Source organism: Palaemon carinicauda, chromosome 1 (assembly GCF_036898095.1).
Source record: "Palaemon carinicauda isolate YSFRI2023 chromosome 1, ASM3689809v2, whole genome shotgun sequence".
Classification (NCBI taxonomy): Eukaryota; Metazoa; Arthropoda; class Malacostraca; order Decapoda; family Palaemonidae; genus Palaemon; species Palaemon carinicauda.
This window is the reverse complement of record NC_090725.1, coordinates 90,474,168-90,499,482: the sequence shown is the minus strand read 5'-3', so window position 1 is coordinate 90,499,482 and position 25,315 is coordinate 90,474,168. Positions and strand designations below refer to the sequence as shown.

Here is a 25,315-nt window from a genome sequence, read left to right as displayed (position 1 = left end):
GGTTTCAATGATTTTTTAAAAACATTGAAGCCCCTGAGCTGGAGAGAATCGAGACTTCTTGAAGTTATTTGCATCCTCGATGTTCCGGGGCCGGATCATCTCTATGGATGCTCATAGACAGTCGTTCCGGGTGCTGTCCACCCCAGCCTGTCGTCCAGGGCCATTGTTGCCTGAACTCTTTCTAGGGTTGGTTTCGCTTGACAGTGTCTGCTAATTCCGTGAAGATCCTAGGACTGAATCTAGTTCGACGAGAATCTTGTCTAGGATATATGTTATCTTCTGTAATTTGGATCCTAGGTAGGAGGGGAGAGGGGTGACTGACTGGATGTTGCTGATAGACATCTTCCAGGTCTGGATAGAATGTCAACACCCCTTACTGAATAAGGTCCTTATGTTCAGAAGGATTAACATTTTGAACTTGCTGTTTTATTGGAATTTGTTGAGTGGCGCCAAGACCAGAATGACTCAGAGTTTTCTTGAGTCTTTCATGTGAACACTAAACAGCCTTCCTTGGAAATCGATGGACTCTACTTTCCTCACCGCTAGTATGCTCTAGAGCTCTAAGGTATACTCTTCTGGGGGGATTTGAATATAAGAAGAGTTGAGGAAAGGATGGTGGAGGTATGTCCATTTCCATTCTAGTCTCATCTTGGTTAGACCTTGGACCCCAGGGATCGAAGGTCCGGCGATCCAGGAGGAACTTCCCTCCTACCAGAAGCGTCTGTTTGCTTCGTATGATCCGAAGGTGTATATATCTGACCGTCTGTGGAACAACGGTCATTGTAACTGTGGGATGCTGTTTAACATCCTAAGGAGAACTAAGAAACCCTTCCGTTCTCCTTTCAGGCCATACCTGACCGTTTGCCTATATCAGCTTTTCAGTGTTTCACTGTAATATAAGATTCCTTTCTATTGTATAAAGCTTAGGATAAGTACGCTGGAAAAGAGGAGAGACACATACGTGTAAATCCTTCCAGCCAACTGCTGCGGCCTTCCTAATTATTGATTCTAGGGCATCCCCTTTCAAGAAGGGGCTGATGGAAGATTCTAGTCCATAAGGATAGAGTAGCGCCTTACATCCGGGGAATTAATAATGAGAATCAAGAGGCTGATGAAGAATCAGCGTAAGGGAAAAAAAGGGGGGGGGGTGGAAAGTGGATCCCCCAAATCAGGTAGGTCTCAGCAAGGCAACGTACTGGAAAACCATTCTATTTTATGGTTATGTACCAAAGATTTCTGTCTGCGATATGGTCCTAAACTGCAGGTGTACAGGGTATTGTATACCCCTATACAACTGGCATGTTACCGTCAAGGCTAGTGCTTGGGGGTAAGTTAACTGGCACAGTACTTCAGTACCGATATGGCTAGCAGGTTTTTGACATATCAGTGACTTGTCGGCTGTCAGCGGGTCGCTGACAGAAGACACACCATCCTAGCCAGTATTCAATGTGACTGGGTCGTGGTGAAAACTATACGCATAGTCAGCGGATCTCTGAACCAGAGGCGACTTCTTGGGTTGTCGGCAGACCGCCGGTAATCGGCGGGCTGTCGATTGAAGGCATACCAACTCGGCTATTGACTGGGTGGTGACCAAGGGTACACACTGCCGGCTCTTGGGGGCGGAGTCAGATGTGACAGTGAAACAATGACTGCTGTCGTTTATTTCACTACCAGGTGTGGCTTGATTGTGGAGTCTCTGCCCGGTGTTTGTCAGTCGGAGGTCCGAGTCCCGCTCAGACTCACCAGTGCCGTTAGTGTCTGCAACCTCATCTGAGAGGCAAGGGGGGGGGGGTTAGACCTTAAAAACCTTTAAAAGGAACACTAAATTGGCAGTTTTTGTAATGAGTAGTGAAATTTTGAGTCCAATTCCCGTAGAGTTTTCGCATTTTTGCGAGTTCGCAACTGAACCGCATTTATGAGATAACTTCTGAAACCAAACCAACCACAGTTCGACAGCTCTAGACTGCCGTCTTGTAGGTTGGGGATTTGGAAATAATATTGCTGGGGGGGGGAGGTGAACCTGCATATATTATGTCCGTGAAAATACTCACCTTTATGACTGCAGAAGACTGCAATGCATCATCTGGTGTCCCTCCTGTAAGGAAGGGAGAACAGAAATGAGTATTCAATTGATTATCGCACTGATAAACAATTTGCAAAATTGTCTTTTGACAAAAATAGCTTAAGACAGAAAGCTAAAAGAGATAGTGGGAGACACATACCCGTGTATCCCTTGTGAGCCAATGCTGTTACTTCTCCTCAGTATTAGGATAAGGAAATTCCTCCAACCGTGGAATTCCCTGAAGAAAAAGGGGTTCGAAAACCTAGGTGTAAGGAAGTGTACAAGCACTGTCCCCCTCTATACTTAACGCTGTGAGGTAAGGAGGATTGATTCACAATCGGAGTATCGAAGGAATGTCATTCTTTCGAAATAGGAGCGGTAACAGCAGAAGTTCGCATCCAAGATATGTTGATAAGAAATAAAAGACATATATTTATGTATCCCAACCCATCTATTTGCTGTAACCTCCCTTACAATATTAAATCAGGGAGTTTCCTGAACAGGGAAACTCGGGGATAAGGGCTCTCCCCTATAGGGGTTTGAGGCATCACAACACCGGCCCTTTACAAAATTTAATATTGCAGGGTAAATGGAAACTGATTTCAAATCAGAATATTGATGAGATATTATTCTATCAATATAGAATTGGGTTCAGCAAATATCTGGACAGGGATACTCAAGATATATTGGAAATAACTACTAGTATAATATATACGTTGGTTATCCATCTGCCGTATTTACTATACTGCAAATATACTGACTACCTGTATAGGCCTATACCGTAGTTCAGCCAGCAGAAAATAAAAGACATATACTTATGCATCCCAACCAATCTATTTGCTGTGACCTCCCTTACAATATTAAATCAGGGAGTTTCCTGATCAGGGAAACTCAAGGATAAGGGCTCTCTCCTATAGGGGTTAGAGGTGTCACACCACCAGCCCTTTACGAAATTCAATATTGCAGGGTAAATGGAAACTGATTTCAAATCAGAATATTGATGAAATATTATTCCATCAATATAGAATGGGGTTCAGCAAATATCTAGGCAGGGATACCCAAGATATATTGGAAATAACTACTAGTATAATATATATGTTAGTTATTCATCTGCCGTATATACTATACTGCAAATATACTGACTACCTGTATAGACATATACTGTAGTTCAGCCGGCATGTTGCCGGATTAGCTAGCTATTGCCGGAGCATCTAGCAAACTAGATAAGAGAGAGAGAGAGAAAGCATGGAGTGAAGGCTATCTATTACTGTATATGTACTGTATACAGTAATAAAAGATGTAAAAGTCTAATTTTACTGCCTTTCTCCGAAAAGAAGGTTCACTTCCATTTAGCCACTATTCGGAAAAAACTTATATGAAGGTTGTGAAAAATGATGAGAAAACAAACATCAAAGTGAATATTGAATTTATTATTGAACATACAATAAATTTAAAGCATAATATTATGCAGAATATAAATTAATATTAATGACACTTGATGCTGCCCCGATATCTAGGTAACTCTGGCACTAGTTACCTAACCTCCACACTCCGAATCGCTTATAACCAGTGAAAAGTTTTTAAGATTTGTCAAGCAATACCATTACCATGATGCCACTGTGCATAGCCTATAAAAGATATGATAAGTCTATCAGAAAATTATATATGAAATTATTGCCTATGCAAGCGACTTAAAGTTCAGAGTAAGGTTCAATAAAAAGATCTCAAAAGATATGATAAATGGCAAAGCAAAATATTAACAAGAGTAAATTTTTTCTGGTTACAAGTTTTATTTTTTACGGGATTAATGACTCAGCGCTAAAATTATTGATTCAATAACTTTAAATCTCGTAAAGTGTGCCAACATTTACCGAGACTTACCTCAAAGTTATCAAGCGCCTGCTTGCTCGATATAAATCCACGGAGTTGAATCCCTCTGAAGTAATCCAGCAGTATGTGGTGGATGCCAAAGACTATGGTAGGGAAATAGTATCCCCGTCTTGGCCTCTCTTCCATGCTGCTACACAATCCATTATATGGTTCCTCTGAAAACTCACTCCCTTGGAGAATCAAGCCCTCGTCTCTCCATTGCACTTTGGTGAAACTGGTGGTACTTAGCACTTCATTATTTCACAGCAATAAAAGTCCTTCAAGTGAAAAGAGTTCATTAGTAATGATCACACATTAGTTGGCAAGTTTCTAACGAAGGTCGAGTTAATCCATATTCTCTTAAGTCAAGAAAACTGCTTCCTTGGAGGGTTAGGCAGATACTGCTTGGTAAAAATTCTTACCACTACTCGTTAACTTCGTTAACTAATTCAAGAAGGCCTAAATACTATGAAATGGTCTCAAATGCCAGCACACAAAGTATTTACAGCTATTGAATATAATAAGTTATTTAAAGTTACATTTGAGATCTTTTTATTTTCCAAGAGAGTTGAAAACCAAGGATTATGAAAAAAGTCAAAGTACTTTTTTCGTACTAAAAATAAACAAGATAAAGAAAACGAGAATACAAGGATTCTTTAGTTGGAAAGAAAAGATAAAAACAATATATTTAACAAGATAAAGAAAACGAGAATACAAGGATTCTGAAGTTGGAAAGAAAAAAATATATTTAACACACTCCCCCCAAAACATTCAGTCCTGTTATGAAATAAAAAACAGGATTGAATTTTTAAACATACCAAAAGTATTTACATTACCAGAATTTTTTTTTTCTAATATTTGCCAAAATTATTTAAATTACCATCACCAATAATAAATAAAAAAGCCTACCCAGACAAACTTTACTGTAAAATTTGTCTGGTCTTCAGAGCACTAATCTTTGCCGCTTTACGCTTTCCCAGAATGCGGTTGTTGGCCAGATTAGAATCATTTGAGTCATAATTAGGACTGTTTTTATCTTCATTTGAAGAAACATCAGGTCTGAAAAGAAATATTAGATTAGATGAATGTCTCTTAGTAAGTTCCCCAGTTCTGCCTTTCAGTAGGGTAACTCCAGTAACTTCCCCAAGCTCATTGAGAACTACATCATGGACTATTCCCATTGGGTATTGGTTTGGCTTACTATATGGTTCTTTAATTAGAACCACATCATTCTTTTGAAGAAGTGTATGTTTTACAGGTTTGAATCTGTCTTTTGCATTTACAGCTTGATTTGTCAAGTTACCCAAAAATTCTTCATGATAAATGTTAATCAAATGACTTCTGACTTTACGCAGTTTTGTGTAGTTTTCTTTAACTTTATCACAAGGAGAAACTAGATAGTCCTCATCCAATTCTAGATCTGGATGTCTTTGCAGCTCAGGAATTAAGTTAACCGAAACAAGGTCATAACCCCTAATTAGACACTCTGGTGTTATGGGATCAGGAAGTGATTTGTTTATATCTGTATCTCTTAATGCCTCTTTAAAAGCTATTGGCCTTCTATTCAATAAATGGACAGTCTGACATATTAAAAACTCAAAATCCCTTATATCTAAAACATTATTTCTCATGGCTCCAAATAAGCATCTCTTAGTAAGTTTCACACAACTTTCAACCATTGAACCAAGAGCAGAGTTCCCTTTGAAAAACTGTTCAAACTGAAGGTTCTTTATGCCATTCTCTTCTAGATAGAGTTTAACTTCTGGGTCTTTTAAATAATCTAGAATTACGTTGCCTCCTGCTACTAACTGAGATCCCTGATCGGAAATACACAAATTTGGTAGTCCAAACTCAAATGTATGAAGCTGGAAGGCTCTAAGATACTCTTTAACACTCAAGTCCATGCACACCTTCAGATTTATAGCTCTACTCCAAGTACATGTGAAACATATTATCCATGCTTTTACTTTTTTCCCACTGGAACGTACAAAGAAGGGTCCCATGTAATCTACAAAAATATAGCGGAAAGGAATCTCTGGGGGATTAATCCTAAAATCTCTATAACAGTGTTGATTAAGATTAACTGTCCTCTCATTGAACCTACGGCATATGACACATGTGCGGATTATCCTTTTAACTACTGAAAAAAATCTAGGTATCCAAAATATCTTACGTACTTCAGCTAGTAGCCTATAGCATCCAGCATGTAAAAAACGTTCATGATAATCTAATACAATATATTTAGTTAGTAAACTATCCTTAGAAATTAGCAATGGAAATCGCATCCTTCGGTCATCTTTCAGTTTCTGCATTTTGCTACGTACCCTTAACAGGCCTTCCTGATCCACATAAACATTGAGCTGTCCAACTAACTTTGGGATATCTTTGAGCAACAGGTTTCTTGTTTCAAAATATTAAAAAATTTCAGGGAAGTGCTTCTGCTGATCTCTTCTTATTACCATCTTTGTAGCCTCTGCAAAGAAGTTATGATTAATATCAAAACAGCTAATATGTCCAAACTTAACAGGATCCTTTAGTTTTAGTTTCATTTTCAAGTTATTAACCAAGATAAGTACTCTACGGAAAACAGAAACAACTTTATGGTAGCTAGAACATCTTGATAAAGCATCGGTATGCTCCTCAATCTTTGTAGTTATAGTACCATGATAAGACTGGACAACACCAACAGGAGAATCTTGCTTTACCGGAAGGGCAGGTATTACAAAATCCAAGATAGATTCCCTGTTCAGCTGACCTTCTGTCTCATTAAGCAGAAATTTGGGACCTGAAAAGTAGTTAGTTTTTTTAAGCTGCTTGAAAGATAAGCTGCGAGTGATGCAATCGGCTGGATTTTCACAACCTGACACAAAAGAAAAATTAATCGGGTGTTTATTACACAGTTCATTTATTGTGTGTAACCTATTTTGAACAAATACTGAACACTTCTGCATTTTATCAAGCTTGGCAGAAAACCCATGTACCCAGGAAAGGGCAACGAAGCTATCCGGGTAGACTATCAACTCGCTTATTTTGATTGGCATCATACAAGAAATTCCGGATAACTCCTCATACAGACATGTAATTTCTTCTACGGCCAAAGTTATTCCTTGCAGTTCCAGAGATGGCATGCTTTTAGATTCCATTTGCTTGTTTACTATCCTATTTTTTGCAAAGACAAAACCGACCTTTCCTGTGGGAATATTTTGTATGTAAATGACTACACCAAACATCTGCTTACTACTGTCTGAAAATGCCAATAGCCGGTAAGTATCTTCTCTACTCCCAAAGACTCTTGGTATCTCTGCAACAGAAGCAGCATTTGCTTGTTTGGCAATATTCCGCCATTGTCTCCTAACATCGGCATCTAATTCCTTGTCCCAGCCCAGATCTTTGTTGCACTGTAACTGATGCAAAAATAGCCTTGAACGATTAAGAATAGGGCCATTAAAGTTAAAGAGATCATACTGGGAGGCAATAGACTGCAATATTTCCCGTTTTGTTCGAGCTTGTATGTTAAGACTAATAGGTTTAGTCGATAAACTGTCTTGCTTCCTATCCCATGACAACCCAAGTAATTTTACCTTTTCATTGGTTTCTGTACTAATCTCATTATCTATGTGGTCTTGCAATGCAAAATCATTACTGATGTACTGCTGCAGGTAAAACTTGTAAGGCTCAAAAATGCTTTCTAGTTGTTGGTATGCCCAGAGAAGTTCTTCAGAACTATCATAGGCAACTGCACAGTTATCCATGTAACATAGTTGATATATCATCCTCTTCAATTGTAAAAGTTTACTATCATCAAAGTCTACATCTAAAATTAAAATCTTATATAGAGCAAGTAACAGTAATGCAGGGCTGCATCTTAAGCCAAAACTTAATCTTAAATTTCTGTATCCCACAACGGTAAAGTCTTCCTTCTCTACATTTCTGAACCATAGGCATAATAGCCTATTGCTATCTGTGTCATTCAAGGCAAGATTATTGAACGCTTTACACAAATCAAAACATAATAACTTCTGTCCAAATCTCAAATGTAATATAGCAGAAGAAAGTTTCTGGTTTAGATTTGGTCCTGAATATATAGCCTGATTGTGACTAATGGAAGGTTTACTAGAATCTTGCTGACAAAGATTAGACAAATACACTATCCTGCACTTTGTGGTTTCGCGATCCATTTTAAAGATGCCCATGTGAGGCAAAAAGCTATGGTTAGGGTGCTCTCTGATAAATTCGGGAAGGTTATTAATGCGCTCTATGATCCCCATACTTTCCTGTTCTTTAAACACTTTATCCATTATCAATAGCTTATCCCTGTTATTTTGCAATTTTTTCAAGTTAGACTTTAAAATTGAAACTGTCAATCCCTGATTGGAACCTAATAAATGGGACACCTGAGGATTCCAAAATAAAGGAACAACAATTCTACCTTCTTTATCTCTCTTCATATTTTCAAGGGAAAACTTAACCAACTTCTTATTTATTTCAGAACTCCCAGAATCAGAATCATGAGGTTCAGACTTTACAAATCTATGACAACTTTCTTCTAAAATTTGGTTAGCTGCTTTGATAAGCTGAGATTCAATTATATCTCCCTTATCATCAAATACATTAATGTTAACGGGATCCACAGTATCTTTAAAAGCACAATCCGAAACAAGGCAAGTATTACCATTCCCGAAAATGCTACCAACTAAGTTGTGATCTGAAAGTTGAACCAATCCTTGAAAGCAACTTCCAACATAAGGTAAAAATGTTAAATCCTTCAATATTTGTTCCACATTACCATGTAACAATACTCCAGCAGGAGTTTCAGAATATAGAGATTCTAAGTTTGATCCAAACAAGTGTTCCTGCTGAGGAAGACAGTATGCTGAGCGAGTGCCAAGAATTAACTGAATACTCTGGATACCACAAGAATCATTTGACAAGCTTTCATCTGCCAACAAATAACCTCTTTCTTTGAAACCACTTACTACCTTACCTAATTTAGGAAGTTTTAACTTTACATTAATAGAAGGTATACACAGTGCTTCAATTTTTCTAAGCCTATCCCCTATCTGTAAACTTACTTCAATCAGCTTAGTAGTATAATTCTGAGTAGTGTTAATACCATTTACTGTTAGAGAAATATTTTCCCTTAATGTGGGTAAATTATAAAAGTCCGCAATATCGGTCAAAATGAAGTTACACTGACAGCCACTGTCTTTTAAACATCTTAACTTTAAACCATTATCCAAGGTTGCAGTAAAAGTGGGAAGAACAGTCTGCATGTCAGAATCACTCTGGAAAGCTTCCACAATGTTAACCATTGAGCCAGATATCTCCTTATTTTCCTTAGGCTTGGATTTTGCTTTATCTTTACCCTTATCTGTACAAGATTGGCTATCTGGTTTATTTCCATCTTTATTTGTGACTTGCTTGTCATCAACAGACCGAATACACAGGAAACTGAAATGCCACTCCGAGCAATACTTACATTTATTATTGAACCTATACCTACAAAATTTACTCAGATGATTTAGGTTAGAACATTTTAGGCATCCTTTCAATTTTCTTATTTTATCTATCTTGGCTTCTGCAGAGTCAAATTTGGCACACTTGTGGATAGGATGATCAGCTGGTTTACCATCTACTTTAGTGCATATACTACAAGGCTTAAAGGTCTTATTTATTTCATACTTTACATCTACAGCTAAGCTGGTAGCTCCATGGTCACTAGCATTTGATTCTTTGGGGAAAAATTGTTTAGGGACTTCTTTAGTTTTCTTAGACTGGCTACAATAACGCTCACTAGCTTCAAAAAACTTTTCTACAATTTCATTTAACGTTGGCTTGGAGCAGTTAGTAATTTGAATCAAATGATTCTTAAATGCATCATTCAATCCTTCCCATATAAAAAACTGAAGTATACAGTCCACAGTAATTTTCAATTTGCGTATTCTTTCCATAATTAACCTAACCTTAGAGATAAATTCATATGGATCAGTGTTGTTAGAAAGTTTCAAATGGGATAACTGCCTCAAAACATTAAATTTCTGTGTGTCATCCGAAGCTAGGGCTTTCAGTAGTAATTGCTTTGCATGTGAATATCCCTGCTTATCTGCTTCCAAGGACTCTACTAAAACTAAGGCCCTGCCTGAGATCTGCTGCTTTAATAACAAGAGTTTATCGTATTCAGGGTATTCAAATTTACTTAAAGTATCTTCAAATTCTTCAAAAAATCTAGCAAGGTCCTCGTCATCAGAACTAGTGTATTTAGGCAGGGGAGCTATGGGAGACTTAAGCAAACTTCTTGCGGAACTAAGATAGTCATTTGAATGGGAAACTGATGAAGAGGGCACACTAGGGTTCCTAATAGCCACTAAGCAAGATAAAAGTTTGTCATTATAGACCTGACAGGAGTCCAATTCCTCCTCAGACCTACGTTCTTCCTCTTCGTCGTCCCATACCTCATACTTAAGCTCTAATATCTGCTTATTCAAGTCTTTCAATTCTGGAAGCCATTGTTCAAATTGCAAGAGTAATTTCTCCCTTGCTGCACTAGTGAATGTAGGAGAACTATCCTTACGGTTAAAATGTTCTGTCACACACTTCCTTATATACTTCCTTTGATTCACTAATCTCTTAAGTTCAGACATTGTGAATATATACAACTACCTGACCTATCACAAATATAATAAATATAATAAATATTCAAAGGCTAAAGTATGCGTAACAAAACGAAGCTGAAAAGTAAAATTCCCTTAATCACTTTACATAATATACGTTAACACCAAGAAATACCGATGGCATCAATACTAGGTCAACGACGATAAATAAAGATTACCAAGGAAGCAAAGTTTCGAATATAAAAAAAATATGCAATGAAGGCAATTCTCGAGCAAAGAACTTATTTCAGAAATATGTTAAAAAGATTAAATTCACTTCAACCTTTACACTAAAGTATTAAAATGCAAAATAATAACAACGTTCCACCAACAGTGCAAATGGAGAGACATCGGGCAAGCATCAAAGCAAAGTCATAATATCCTGTCATGGTCGCCATATTCGGAAAAAACTTTATATGAAGGTTGTGAAAAATGATGAGAAAACAAACATCAAAGTGAATATTGAATTTATTATTGAACATACAATAAATTTAAAGCATAATATTATGCAGAATATAAATTAATATTAATGACACTTGATGCTGCCCCGATATCTAGGTAACTCTGGCACTAGTTACCTAACCTCCACACTCCGAATCGCTTATAACCAGTGAAAAGTTTTTAAGATTCGTCAAGCAATACCATTACCATGATGCCACTGTGCATAGCCTATAAAAGATATGATAAGTCTATCAGAAAATTATACATGAAATTATTGCCTATGCAAGCGACTTAAAGTTCAGAGTAAGGTTCAATAAAAAGATCTCAAAAGATATGATAAATGGCAAAGCAAAATATTAACAAGAGTAAATTTTTTCTGGTTACAAGTTTTATTTTTTACGGGATTAATGACTCAGCGCTAAAATTATTGATTCAATAACTTTAAATCTCGTAAAGTGTGCCAACATTTACCGAGACCTACCTCAAAGTTATCAAGCGCCTGCTTGCTCGATATAAATCCACGGAGTTGAATCCCTCTGAAGTAATCCAGCAGTATGTGGTGGATGCCAAAGACTATGGTAGGGAAATAGTATCCCCGTCTTGGCCTCTCTTCCATGCTGCTACACAATCCATTATATGGTTCCTCTGAAAACTCACTCCCTTGGAGAATCAAGCCCTCGTCTCTCCATTGCACTTTGGTGAAACTGGTGGTACTTAGCACTTCATTATTTCACAGCAATAAAAGTCCTTCAAGTGAAAAGAGTTCATTAGTAATGATCACACATTAGTTGGCAAGTTTCTAACGAAGGTCGAGTTAATCCATATTCTCTTAAGTCAAGAAAACTGCTTCCTTGGAGGGTTAGGCAGATACTGCTTGGTAAAAATTCTTACCACTACTCGTTAACTTCGTTAACTAATTCAAGAAGGCCTAAATACTATGAAATGGTCTCAAATGCCAGCACACAAAGTATTTACAGCTATTGAATATAATAAGTTATTTAAAGTTACATTTGAGATCTTTTTATTTTCCAAGAGAGTTGAAAACCAAGGATTATGAAAAAAGTCAAAGTACTTTTTTCGTACTAAAAATAAACAAGATAAAGAAAACGAGAATACAAGGATTCTTTAGTTGGAAAGAAAAGATAAAAACAATATATTTAACAAGATAAAGAAAACGAGAATACAAGGATTCTGAAGTTGGAAAGAAAAAATATATTTAACACAGCCACAGTACTATTGCCTGCTTACTACTGTAGGCCAGCCTCCGGCAGCACGAGTACAGTCGGCATGCTACCTACTGAGTCAGTACCTATCTGTGCCGGTCTACTGCCGGCCAGAACAATACGCCGACAACAGACACTGTGGCTAGTAGTTCAAGAAAGAACTGGAGAACCTTGGTGACACAAGGCCCATTCACAGCCGCCAAGGCCACTGGAAGCCGGCAGTCGCCGACAGTTGACGGCTGAGGAGGGGGGGTCTGGGCGGCTCCGGCAACCCACCGGCAATGGTAAGGTTGCAGGACTCCAGCACAGGAAAGACAATGGCTCAGCCATCATAAAAGAACAGAGAGGGGAGGGGAAAGGGTCCTATATGAGGTATAGGAGGGACCGGCAATGTTGCCGGACCTACACACCTTGAAGAAACTGTTTCAGTACCGGCACGACCACAAGTGGCAGGAGAATCATTTATTCTCCAGCTTAGGAGGTGCTAATACAGTTAAGGGGACGGCAGCTCATGCCGTTCCTCTCAACAAGGGAGAAACAGTGTTCCAATGCCGGCGCCATCCTAGGCCATAAGAGTACTATACGACACTATAGCCTAGGGTCGGCGAGCATAGGACTAGTCTACTAGACCACAGAGAGAAGGTGGTGGCAACATTCGACCACTTCAGATGTAATCTAGGGAGGGCTAGCCTCCTATGCCGGCAGTTCCGCCGGCAGGGGAATGCAATCACCCCGCCGACCGACTGCCGACAAAGACTAAATACTCTGAGGTTCTGATCGAGTCCCAAAACTTGCCGTCTGCCGTTAAGGGATGAGACAGAAAACTCTAGGCTAGTCATGCCTGAATTCGAAATTCAAGGCCGACGCAGAGAGTTGTAGCCTAAGGCTACTCTCAGAGGGAAGAGAGATTACCCATAAATCTCTAGCGAGATTAGTAACGGTTAGTATAATTCCAGGAGATATCGATCTCCAGGAATGATAACCGATTCACAAGGGTAACTGGGGAAATGACGAAAGTATATGTTGTCTAGGTTATGTTACCTAGACAAGACCTGATCTCGGTTACCTAAATCACCAAATCTCTGACATATACGATCGTCACGGAAAAGGGAAAATTATGCTTATAAATATCTTTACAATAGATAATACCTAAATAGCTTTCATGATAACAATTAAGCTATTTAAACCGGAATTTCGTTCTGCTAACTAAATAGCACATGTTCAAAGAACGACAGCGCCTATGGCGACACCGGCGATTGGCGAAGATCCACACACAATAAATACACTAAATTCATTGTGAGGCTGGAACTAAATTATATATTGTAAAGAATAAATGCTCAACTTTCTGGATGGAGAAAAAAGCCATAGAAAGCATAAAGATTCCCAGAAATCGATCGAAAATGTCAGATCGACAGGGAACACCACCGTAGCGAGTCGCTACAGATAAAGGAATGACCGCCAGAGGGAGTTGGCGCGGTTGTGATGCGATAGTAGTAGGGGAACCAGGGTAATCTTTGTTGCGGTTACCCTTCTATTCTGCCACGTATTCCCTCTCGAGGCGTAAAGGCTATTCGGGGTGCAGATTGCCATGTGGCGTGTCAAAATTACGTCCCCTTATGATATACGATACCCTTGAGAGTAATCTTAAAGGTACTCGCGCCAGAAGTTAGAATTCTGTGAAACCTTTGGTTTGATTCTCTGGGAATATCACTATAGTCATATATACCCTTGGGAAGCTACTAAAGGAACCTTCCATTAGGACGTCATGGCTTGAGCCCAAAAATCTATTTTTGGGTGAGGTAGCCATGTAGTTGCTTCCTAGGTTATATTTAACTACAGTGATATATCCCAGAGAATTTTACTTAAGGTATCCAGAATTCTAACTCCTGGTGTGAATATCCCTGGCTTTCGCCTTTAGGGATATCGCATAATATCAGAGGACGTATTCTTGACACGCCACATAGCTATCTACACCCCTAATAGCATTTATGCTTCGAGAGGGGAAAGTGGCAAGAATTCTATCTACACCCCTGATAGCATTTACGCTTCGAGAGGGGAAAGTGGCAAGAATTGGAGGAGAGTCGTTATTAAGGCATCGCTTCTACTCCTACTACTGTTTAGCACTAGTATGACGTCACGTCCGGGCGCCATCTTATCATTCCTTGTAGCATTAGCGAGGTGCTACAGATATAGTACTTTTGGGAGGGATTCATTCAGCCTTTATAAAAGGAGGGTGGGTCCATCAGGACGACATGGTTACCTCACCCAAAAATAGGTTTTTCACTTCGTTCAAAATCCGTTTTTTGGGCTCAGGCCATGTCGTCCTGATGGAAGTTTACCAGTGCATTAATGTATCTGTGGATTTCCCATTAGTGCCAATAACCGCGAGATAAATTTTCCTTGGTCATCTATCCTAGAGACACATGGTGTTACTGTCATACACCACTTCAACTGATCATGGACTATGTCAGTGCTTCCTGCCCCCTACAGGGAAGAGTCATGGTAGACTCTAGGGAAAAACTAGAGGATTGCAAGTTCATATGAACAATCTAGCAAACAAACTGGTATATTGGTCTCATCATATACTTGTAAAACATAGTTTGTATTCTGAAAGGAACAGAAGTATGTATTGACTACTGACACCTCCCCCGGTCTACTTGGTGTGTTGTAAGCAAGGTAGACAGATTTTCATCTATGTAGGAAAATTGTATAAGTCAGTAATACAGATATATAGAATCAGTCATAACCAGGGACTGATACCTGATACAAAAACACATAATTGTGAGGTTTGTTCGCTCTAGAACAGATATTGTATTTGTTCAGAATATATTTTCAATATAAGAGGATAATGATTTGCTCTGGCATCTTTATTTATTCAGAATTTTCGGGGCGAAAGGAGACGCAAAATTCAGATATGTATTTATTGATAAACAATAGATAACAAGGATAAAGTGCATTTTATAATATAATATAAAATGAAAATTGGAAATATTGTGGAAAGCATAATTAAAATGGTAATAACAGAAATACTTGTTTTTAAATATAAAACTTACCATATATACTCGTGTAATGTTCGACTTCGTGTAATGTTCGACCCCCCTATTTTTCCTTCAAAATCATGAATTCATCATATACCTCATGTAATGTTCGAGTCTTGATTTTGGCAGTAGGCTAGAGGTTATGCCTCAATGGTCTTTTATCTCCAGCATACCATAATTACCAACAAAGTAGGGGTTATGTCTAAGTGCGACAAACAAATGTATAAAACAAATCGGAACAACACCTAAATACCAACATCTGTTTACAATAACAATTGAGTATTCAGCGTACATTTTCTAGCGAACACTTTAGTTGCGAACAGCTGATTATCATCACTGCCTAATAGCTTTCAAAAACAAGCAAACACTACAAGTAGCAAACAAAATTAGTTCATCGTTTTGCGTAACAAATTACCATTACTGTACCGGTAATTGCAGGTAATTACGGTAATTATAATTACCCGTTATGCTAATCATTTTTTTCCTCACAATATATATGAATAAGAATTTACTCATAACCCATCAAGATGTCTACCAAAAAATATAAAAAATTTACTGCAAAATTCAAGCTTCAAGTTATTGCAGCCGCTGAAACGACAAATAACGTTCAAGCCGTAAAAACGTTTGGAGTTACCGAAACTAGCGTTCGAACTTGGAGAAAAAAAATGTGGATTCAATTAAGAAAATTTTTGGGGGGTTATTATTAATATCAATTAATGTACCATACCAAGTAAATTAAAATGAGCCTAATTTTTTCATTAACCATATCACGTCATAACATACGCAACCCGACTGTTTGCTAGCTTCATACCTGCTGCATTATGGTAAAGTCATTACTCGTAGCGGAAAAAACTATTTATGACGGTTTAGGAAATAAAATCCATGCTAATAATATGCGTGGTGTTAAATGAACATGGTTAGTACTGTATTTTTGGGCTCAAGCCATGACGTCCTGATGAAAGGTTCCTTCAGTAGCTTCATGAGGGTATATATGACTACAGTGGATATTCCCAGAGAATTAAACCAAAGGTTTCACAGAATTCTAACTTCTGGCGCGAGTACCCTAAAGATTTCCCTTTAGGATATCGTATATCAACAGGGGATGTAAGCTTGACACGCCACATGGCTATCTGGACCCCACATAGCGTTTACGCTTTGAGGGGGAAAGGTGGCAATATAACTGAGGAGCCGTTTTCTTGTATCGTATAAATAAGCTCTAGCTGTAAAGCAACGATTTTTTATCCTTAAATCTTGTGTTTTGTGGCGGAGCTGTGCCTTGACCGGAGGCGTCATGTTGCGACGCTGCTGTTCGCCTCGCATACTTCATTTAGTTAGCCAGAACAGCATTCCCGGTCTAATAACTAATTTATTATCATTAGTTATTTAGTCTTCATTGCTAGGAATTAGTTATATTATGCCGATAGTATTCTTCGGCGAACTTAGTTAGCCGAACCCTACGCTAGTTTACTAGCCTATCCCCTAGGCTCGATGCTTAAGTGTTCATGTTTACTTCCTGCATGATATAATAAGTGTTCCTAGTGTTAATTTACGAAATGAAGATTTAGGCAATTGTACATACAAGATTCAGTGATTGCGCATGTGTTTTTTCGCCTTCTAGGGACCATACAAGGGGCGTGGGTGGTCTTACCATCGACTCTTTTACCCCTAACCTAACGTTGGGGCCCTTGTATGCTTCCTTATCTCTCTAGTTACCTCATTTAAGGTAATCCCCTCCCTCTGTGGTAGCCTAGGCTACATCCTAGCCCTCTTACCTCAAATGGCATTCGGGTAGGTTAGGCTAGGATTGTCTACAAGAAATATAAAAAATTTACTGCAAAATTCAAGCTTCAAGTTATTGCAGCCGCTGAAACGACAAATAACGTTCAAGCCGTAAAAACGTTTGGAGTTTCCAAAACTAGCGTTCGAACTTGGAGAAAAAAAATGTGGATTCAATTAAGAAAATTTTTTGGGGTTTATTATTAATATCAATTAATGTACCATACCAAGTAAAATAAAATGAGCCTAATTTTTTCATTAACCATATCACGTTATAACATACGCAACCCGACTGTTTGCTAGCTTCATACCTGCTGCGTTATGGTAAAGTTATTACTTGTAGCGGAAAAAACGGATTTTGAGCGAAGCGAAAAATCTATTTTTGGGTGAGATAGCCATGTCGTCCTGATGGAAGGTTCCTTCAGTAGCTTCCTAGGGTATATTTGACTACAGTGGATATTCCCAGAGAATTAAACTAAAGGTTATCACAGAATTCTAACTTCTGGTACGAGTACCCTAAAGGTTTCCCTCTAGGATATCGTATATCAGCAGGGGACGCATGAATTAACATGCCACATAGCTATCTGCACCCCATATAGTGTTAACGCTGAGTAATTGAGGAGCCGTTCCAAAGTTACTCTCGTTCGTGGCTACTTTTGGTACTCGAGACGTAAACAAACTGGCGCCATTGTTAAATGACGTCACGTCCGTCCTCATCCTGAGCTCAGCTCCTACCAATCTCCGCGATACAGTAGGTCAGGGAGGGGCCTGAAAGGCTGAACTAGAATAGACGGGAGGGTCCATCAGGACGACATGGCTATCTCACCCAAAAAATAGATTTTTCGCTTCGCTCAAAATCCGTTTTTTGGGCTCAAGCCATGTCGTCCTGATGGAAGTGTACCAGAGAATTAATGTATCGTGGATTTTTTCCCTTAATCCAAGTGCCTAGGGCTTCGAGCAATATTCCTATAGTCTGGAGACCGTAAAGACTTTGACAATTTTAGTAATTGTCCTTACCAGAGATTCTACGATGTTCTGGCTTCCTGCCCCCCTGGCCGGGAACTCCTGGTGGACAAGAGGAATATCTTGAAGTGATCGGTGAAGAACTACTCACCTGGTGGAGAGATCATGCTGGTCTCGGAGACAGATCAAAGGTTAATATTTGAGTAGGAATATTATCAAGACATAGGTGAGTATATAATATAAATACTTATATTATTCTTGTAATCAGATAGGAAGGGGGTAAATGAAACTATAACAATCGTATATTTCTTAATAAGGAATAGGAGCGAAAGGAGACGCACATGGTAAATAAAATAGACATTTTATTTCTAAGATTGCAAGTCATTATAGAAGTAATTACAATAATGATTATAGAATTTATTTACAATAATAATGAATAATGTACATAGAAAAATAAAGATGGTGATCTTGAGTCTGAAAACAAAATTTTGCTTTTTAGAAACACAAGTTCCCAGGTGAACGCCAGTCTTTTTATAGTTAAAAAAACACTCCATGCTCGAGAGCATGTGGCACACGTGTAAAATTTCTATTACATTTCACCCTGATAAAGAACAGTCTATTAGAAACACTAAGTGTCCATTAAATCACTATGTATCACAATAGGGTCAACACAGGCACCCATAGAGTTAGAGTCCCAAATAACTCGCTGTCCTATGCAGATTTAAGCAGCAGGTTTCATTACGCTACCTACAGCGACCACAAAATGTTTCATTTCGTGCACCTGTTTTGCGTAGTGCTAGAAGAACACGCGCGATGATTTCCAGCCTGTAAAGCTCTGGAGGCTTTCGAAATCCATACTCTGAAAAAAGTTCAGAGAAGAGGCGACTTCCCTAGGATCGTGACCTGCGGGTGTACTGTCAGGATCCGCTCTGCGAATGAAGTAGGTGATTTTCGCTCTTAGTTGTTTCAGTGACAGGTTGCTACCCGAGGTTTCTCCTTTGAAGAGTTGTCCTCCACCGAAGTCTGAAGTTCTCGGAAGATAGACCTTAAGACTCTTCACTGGGCATAGAGAGACATCTTCCTTCAGGGGGCAGATTCTTCAGGGGCCCCATCTCTTGGTGGGTAGTTCATTCTTTGCGAGAAACGTTGGGTCGGGGAAGAGGGTAAGATCTCCCGTATCGGTGAATTGAATTTGACCCTCTTCTCTTGATAATGCCACTATTTCACTGACTCGGGCTCCCGAGGCAAGAGCAAAACGGAAAATAACTTTTTGAGTCAGGTCTTTCAGAGGGCACGAATCGTTGTCCAGGCTAGAAGCAAAATGGAGCACCTTGTCCAGGGACCAGGAGATAGGTTTTGGTGGAGGTGCTGGGCGTAGTCTAGCGCATGCCTTTGGCAGTTTATTGAAGATGTCACTGGACAGATCAATCTGGAAGGCGTATAGGAGTGGTCTAGTCAAGGCCGATTTACAAGTGGAAATCGTGTTGGCTGCTAAGCCTTGTCCATGAAGGTGAATGAAGGAGGACATGCAAAAATCAATGGTGATCTCCGTAGCCTTTTTTGCCTTGACAAAGGAAACCCACTTTCTCCAGGAATATTCGTACTGCCTTCTGGTAGACTTTGTTTTGTACTCCTCGAGGAAGTCTAAGCTTTTCTTCGAGATCCCAAATCTTTTCTTTACGGCTAAGGAGAGAAAATCATGAGATGAAGGTCCTTGACTTTCAGTGATGAAGCGAAGACAGTCGACTTCTGTACTTGTTGAGAGAGGACTGGGCCCGGTAGGGGGATCAGCATGGGCTGCAGCTCCAGGACTAGGGGATACCAATTGCTCCGGGGCCACTAGGGCCGCTGTCCCTTTGAAGGTTCTCAGTTTGGAGAGGACTTTCAGCAGAAGGTTGGGTGGAGGGAACAGGTAGATCTTGGACCATCTGTTCCAATCCAGGGACATGGTGTCCACCGCTTCTGCCTTGGGGTCCTCGTACGGGGCCACATATCGAGGAAGTTCATTGTTGTCGCTCGTCACGAAGAGGTCGATCTGAAGTTCCGGGACTTGGCGAGAGATGAAGGAGATTGATCTTGCGCCTTGAGACCATTCCGACTCTATTGGGCTTGTCCTTGATAGAGCGTCCGCTGTCACGTTGCGGAATCCTTGTAGGTGAACTGCAGACAGGTGCCATTTCTTCCTGTCTGCCAGATGGAAGATAGGTAGAAGCACCTGATTTATCTGGGGCGATCTCGAGCCCTGACGATTGAGACATCTGACTACCACCGAGTTGTCCAGAGTCAGACGGATGTCGATCGAGGGAGACGGGGAGAGTTTCTTCAGGGTGAGAAGAACCGCCATGGCCTCCAAGATGTTGATGTGAAACGTCTTGAATAGAGGAGACCATGTTCCTTGAACCTGTTGTTGGTGGGAGTGACCTCCCCAACCCTCCAGTGAAGCGTCCGTGTGGATGTTGATCAATGGAGGCGGGTGGTGAAGAGGAATGGATCTTTTCAGGGCCTTTGCTTCCGACCACGGCTTTAGAAGTGAGCGAAGTCTGTTTGGAAGCCGTCTCTTGAGGTCTCTTCGAGCGATGGATGCGAATCGTCTCCAGACTCCCGCGGCATCCTTTAGCTGTGCGCGAAGCACTGGGTTTGTCACTGAGGCGAACTGTAGAGAGCCGAGAACTTGTTCCTGTTGGCGTCTTGAGATCCGCTTGAATTTTAGAAGTCTTCTGACAGACCCGGCTATTTCCTTCCTTTTCTTTTGTGGAATGGAAAGGCGGTGTGACTGAAGGTCCCAATGGATTCCCAACCATTGGAACTTCTGAGCTGGAGTGGAATGGAAAGGCGGTGTGACTGAAGGTCCCAATGGATTCCCAACCATTGGAACTTCTGAGCTGGAGTGAGGCGAGACTTCTCGGCGTTTATCTTGAAACCCAGATGCTCTAGGAACTGGGTGACTTTGTTGCAGGCTCGCAGACAATCTTCGGGCGATGTCGACCAGACTAGCCAGTCGTCTAGGTAGGCCATCACTTGGACGCCCTGAAGACGTAGTTGTTGGACGATTGCGTCTGCCAGCTTGGTGAAGATCCGTGGAGCCACGTTGAGCCCGAAGGGCATGGCCCTGAAGGCGTAACTTTTCTTTTGGAGTCGAAATCCTGGGTAGGAGGAAGCGTAGTGATTCATTGGAATGTGCCAGTAGGCATCCGCCAGGTCTATGGAGACCGTGTAGGCCTTGTGAGGCAGAAGGGCCCTTATTTGTTGCAGAGTCAGCATCTTGAATTTGTTGTTCGCAATGAACTTGTTGAGAGGGGACAAGTCGAGAATGACTCTGAGTTTGTCTGAGTCTTTCTTGGGAACACAAAAGAGTCTTCTTTGGAACCTGGTTGACTTTACCCTCCTAATCACCTTCTTGTTCAAGAGTTCCAGGACATATTCTTCCAGGAGGGGGGTCGACTGTTGGAAGAATTGCTGGAAGGCTGGGGGTGGTTGAGTCCAGCTCCAGCCTAATCCTTTCTTGATGATGCTGTGTGCCCAAGGATCGCAGGTCCAACGATCCTGGAATTGGCGGAGTCTTCCTCCCACCGGAAGCACTTCATTGCTTCTAGTGTCCCGAGGGTTTGCCACCTCGGCCGCTAGCTCCCCTTCCTCCTCTGCCTCTGGAGGGACGGCGAGAAGAATCTCTGCCGGAGCCTCTGCCTGAGCCTCTACCCCTGGGACGAAAGGTAGTGGAATGCTGTTCATAGGCAGGGGTGAAGACCGGTGACTGCGACACCACCGGTTGGGGGACCAGTTGAAAGGTCTGCTGTGGTTGTGCAACCACTTGGGGAGTAGCGGGAGCCGGAAACTGGCGTCTTGGTTGACGTTGCTGGGGCCTAGGCTTGGAGATTTTCCTCTTAGGCTGAGGGCCTTCGTCCTGGGAGGACTTCCTTTTTCGGGACATGCCCCACTTGTGGAGAAGGTTCTGGTTCTCCGTGGCGGCTTTGTCCACTATCTCTTTCACCAAGGCTGACGGGAAGAGATGTTTACCCCAGATGTTGGAGGAAATCAGTTTCCGGGGTTCGTGTTTCACCGTCGCATTGGCGAACACGAACTCTCTACAGGCTCTGCGAGCCTTAACAAAGCTTTACAGGTCCTTTGTCACAGTTGCTAGGTGTGACTTCGCTAGGACCATATACAAGTCTGGGATCCTAGTGTCCCCGGCCATGACTTCTAGCTGTATCTGATGTGACAGAGAAGCGGCAAGTCTCTCCTTGGTGTCCTGTTCCCGACGAAGGAGATGGTCGTTCAGTTGTGGGAGGTCCTCGTTGAACTGGCGACCAGCCACATCAGGTTCCAATTTCCCAACCGTAAAGGTGAACTGGATATCTTTCCAGTACCTATCATCGGGGGGAAGAGTGAGGGAGAAGGGTCTGCACTCCTCCAGTGCAGGGCAAGGTTTACCTTCTTCCACCGCCTTCATGACTGCTTGGAAGGCCTTTTCTACAAAGGGGAAGGTCGCAGTAGCTGGAGCAATAAAGGACGGATGCTTTTTGCTCAGTGCTGGCATCTTGGAGTTGGTGAAACCCCGACTCTTCACTGAGTGAGCCAGCATGGCTTGGGCCTTCGCGAGATCGAACACGATCACTTCCTTTGGTTCGGTCTCTTCTTTTGAGGCTGGTTCAGACCTGAGTCGGACGTAACAGTCCGGATACGCCTCGAAATTCGGGAAGAATTCCACTTCTTCCAGGAGGACAGAACCAATCTTGTCATTCACGAAGATCCTGCCAGTCGTGATTGGCATATGCTTGGCGTACCTCCATGGGTTAGACTCCGAGCAGCTAGGGAGGTCCTTTACTGAGATCTTCTTCGGTTGTTTGAAGCCGATGAGAGTAGTCTGGAACTACTCCTGAATCTCTCTGAGCTTCTTTTCCATAAGGGCCTCCAGCATCCGGAAGACCTCTTGGGTGGCGGATGGTAATGTTTCCGAGGCGGTGGAGGTAGAGGGAACGGGTTCCTCGGTCACTACGGGTTTAACCGGGGTTGTTGGACCGACCTCGGTCTCCGAATCAGGGTATTCCACCTGATCTTCCTCATAGTCGAGCTCTTCGCCCATGAGGGTCTTCTCCGTACCTTCGGACACCTCCGACATACGTTCCACCTCGTCGGAATCGATGTGACACGTACGAAGTAACTGTGCCATAACGATGTCAGGTTCGACCACCAGTTGGACGGTGGGAATCTGGTCTTGAGAGATCACAGAGTCCTTGGATGCTTTCGGGAAAAGCAAGGCCCTTATATCTTCATTTGGAAGGTAAGGTCCAGAAGCGTTTTTTTGGAAGCCGCGCACCCATTTGCGCAGCTTCTCTCTAGCAGTGTCCCGTACCTCCGTGGTAGGAGGTTTCTTGAACGCGTCATCTAGGAGACTCTTGCAGACCAAACAGTTCTGCGGATCCCAGTATTTAAGGTCACCTCTCATGGCGACGCAGGGGGCGTGGGTCCGGCACACCTTGTGCCCGTAGAAGTCCAGGCGTTTAACTCCACAGAAGTTGCTTTCACACTTTATATACTCCTCCTGTAAAAGAAAGAGATCATGAGTACATGGAAGGCATAAGAATGACTTACATTACTCTAGACTTAAGAATAACTTAATCTGTAAGATAGCATATTAATTATATGCTCAGGATAGATGAGCAGGAAAGGAAGTAGGTTAGACACATACTTGTTAATCCCGTCCAGCCGGTTACCGTAACCTTATCTGTAGACAATTCCTTAGGACCCGAGGGTTCCAAAGGTGGGAGAATCCGTATGGATGAGCCAAGCTAGGCCTCCTTATTAGAGGAATTGTCCGCAGAGTATAAAAGGATCTGAGCCCGCTCAGAGCCTAGTGAGGGAGAGGGTAAAATAGGATAAACCCCTTAGTAATATGTAGGTTCCGGCAAGAGACTGCACTGAGATGCACAGAGTATGCTGGAAATGCTGTAATGTGCAACCATACAGCATAGCCACTATATCAGATGGTATAACGATACCTATATGGAGGTGGCCAGGCTATCTGGCTGCATCAGATTGACTGCCGGCGTGGTGCCGGCAGCCGTGGAAGTGGTGCATGTCCCTCAGCGCCTCATTAGGTGGCGCCGGCAGACCGACGGCACGCCGGAGACCGGTCCTGCAAGGTGAAAACATCAAGGAGGACACACTGAGCAATCAAGATGGATAAAACCACAGAGGCGACCTCCGGCACAGCGGCGGATCGCCGGCAGGGCGGCGGGCTCCGGCAGCCGGAAGCTGACGGCATGGTGAACCTTAGTTCAACTCATAGGATATATATATATATATATATATATATATATATATATATATATATATATATATATATATATATCGGGCAGATACCTGGAATGCTGGCAATCAATGTCGACAGGTAAGGGGGCGGCAGCCTCCGGCTGTCGCCAGTCGCCAGGTAATCCTTGGGGAAATACATGGGGTAGGACGTCGGCGGTATGCCGACGGAAGGCGGCAGCCTCCGGCAGGTGGTAGGCTGACGTCTTAGAGGGGAGGTATCTTATGAATAGAGGTCACCTGAAGTAGTGGCGGCTGTCGCCAGCAGTAGAGGCGGCAAGGGACCGGCACAATAATAGAGAGAGATAAAGGTAAGGAGGGAAGGGAGGGGTAATACCCTATACCCCTCCGGCTTCCCTCCGGAGGGAGTGCACTCATGATAGGAGTAGGTACAGCTATCATCCGGCGGCAGTGGGCCGGCAGACGGCCGGGAGCCTGAGGTAACCCAAGGGAGGGATAGAGAGCACTCAAAGAGGGGGAATCCTCCGCCGGCAGGACCGCCGCCGGCAACCACCCCCATAGAACACTGTGAGGGGGAAGTGTACCAGAGCGGCCAGCTCAGTAGAAGAGCAAGACTAGCCCTACCACTCCACCCAAGGGAGGAGTTGTAGGACAGAGGACAGGGGTGTGTAGGCAGGCCTACACCAAAGGGATAGAGTGGGGAGGGGAGTAGGGGTCTTTCTAAAGTGGGGAGACACTGTATGAAAGAGGCCACCAAGGTAAGGGAGGACACTCCCTAACCTAAGATAGGTAGCTCAGATCAGTTACAGCACTGATGTACTGTCCTAAACTATAATAAAGCAGAATCTCCCCCCCCCCAGAGCCTAACCTAGATTAGGAGAACCATTCTCCTAGGCTAGGGAGGCCTGGAAAGACACGTCGCTAGTTTGCAGGGAGGAAGGAGTGACCCAACCAAGTGCAAACTCGGGAAGAGCAGAGCCCTTCCCAAGGTCTCAGGCACGACCTTAAGGGGGATTCATTCCCTTA

The 25,315-nt window shown here is 42.0% G+C and overlaps 3 protein-coding genes across 3 annotated transcripts in view; 1 reads left to right on the top strand and 2 right to left on the bottom strand.

Moving 5' to 3' along the window:
- The window catches only part of Ttc7 (tetratricopeptide repeat domain 7), a 631,216-nt gene that overhangs the window by 118,093 nt on the left and 487,808 nt on the right, over positions 1-25,315 (top strand). The window lies entirely within an intron of this gene.
- Positions 4,819-6,354, bottom strand: LOC137649806 (uncharacterized). The gene has a single exon (XM_068382753.1). It carries the CDS (start codon positions 6,241-6,243, stop codon positions 4,852-4,854), a length of 1,392 nt encoding a protein of 463 aa, XP_068238854.1. The 5' UTR covers positions 6,244-6,354; the 3' UTR covers positions 4,819-4,851.
- LOC137645751 (uncharacterized) lies at positions 6,346-12,227 on the bottom strand. The gene is made up of 2 exons (XM_068378656.1): positions 11,504-12,227; positions 6,346-11,250 (listed from the first exon to the last, which is right to left on the bottom strand). Exon 2 carries the CDS (start codon positions 10,570-10,572, stop codon positions 6,346-6,348), a length of 4,227 nt encoding a protein of 1,408 aa, XP_068234757.1. The 5' UTR covers positions 10,573-11,250; positions 11,504-12,227.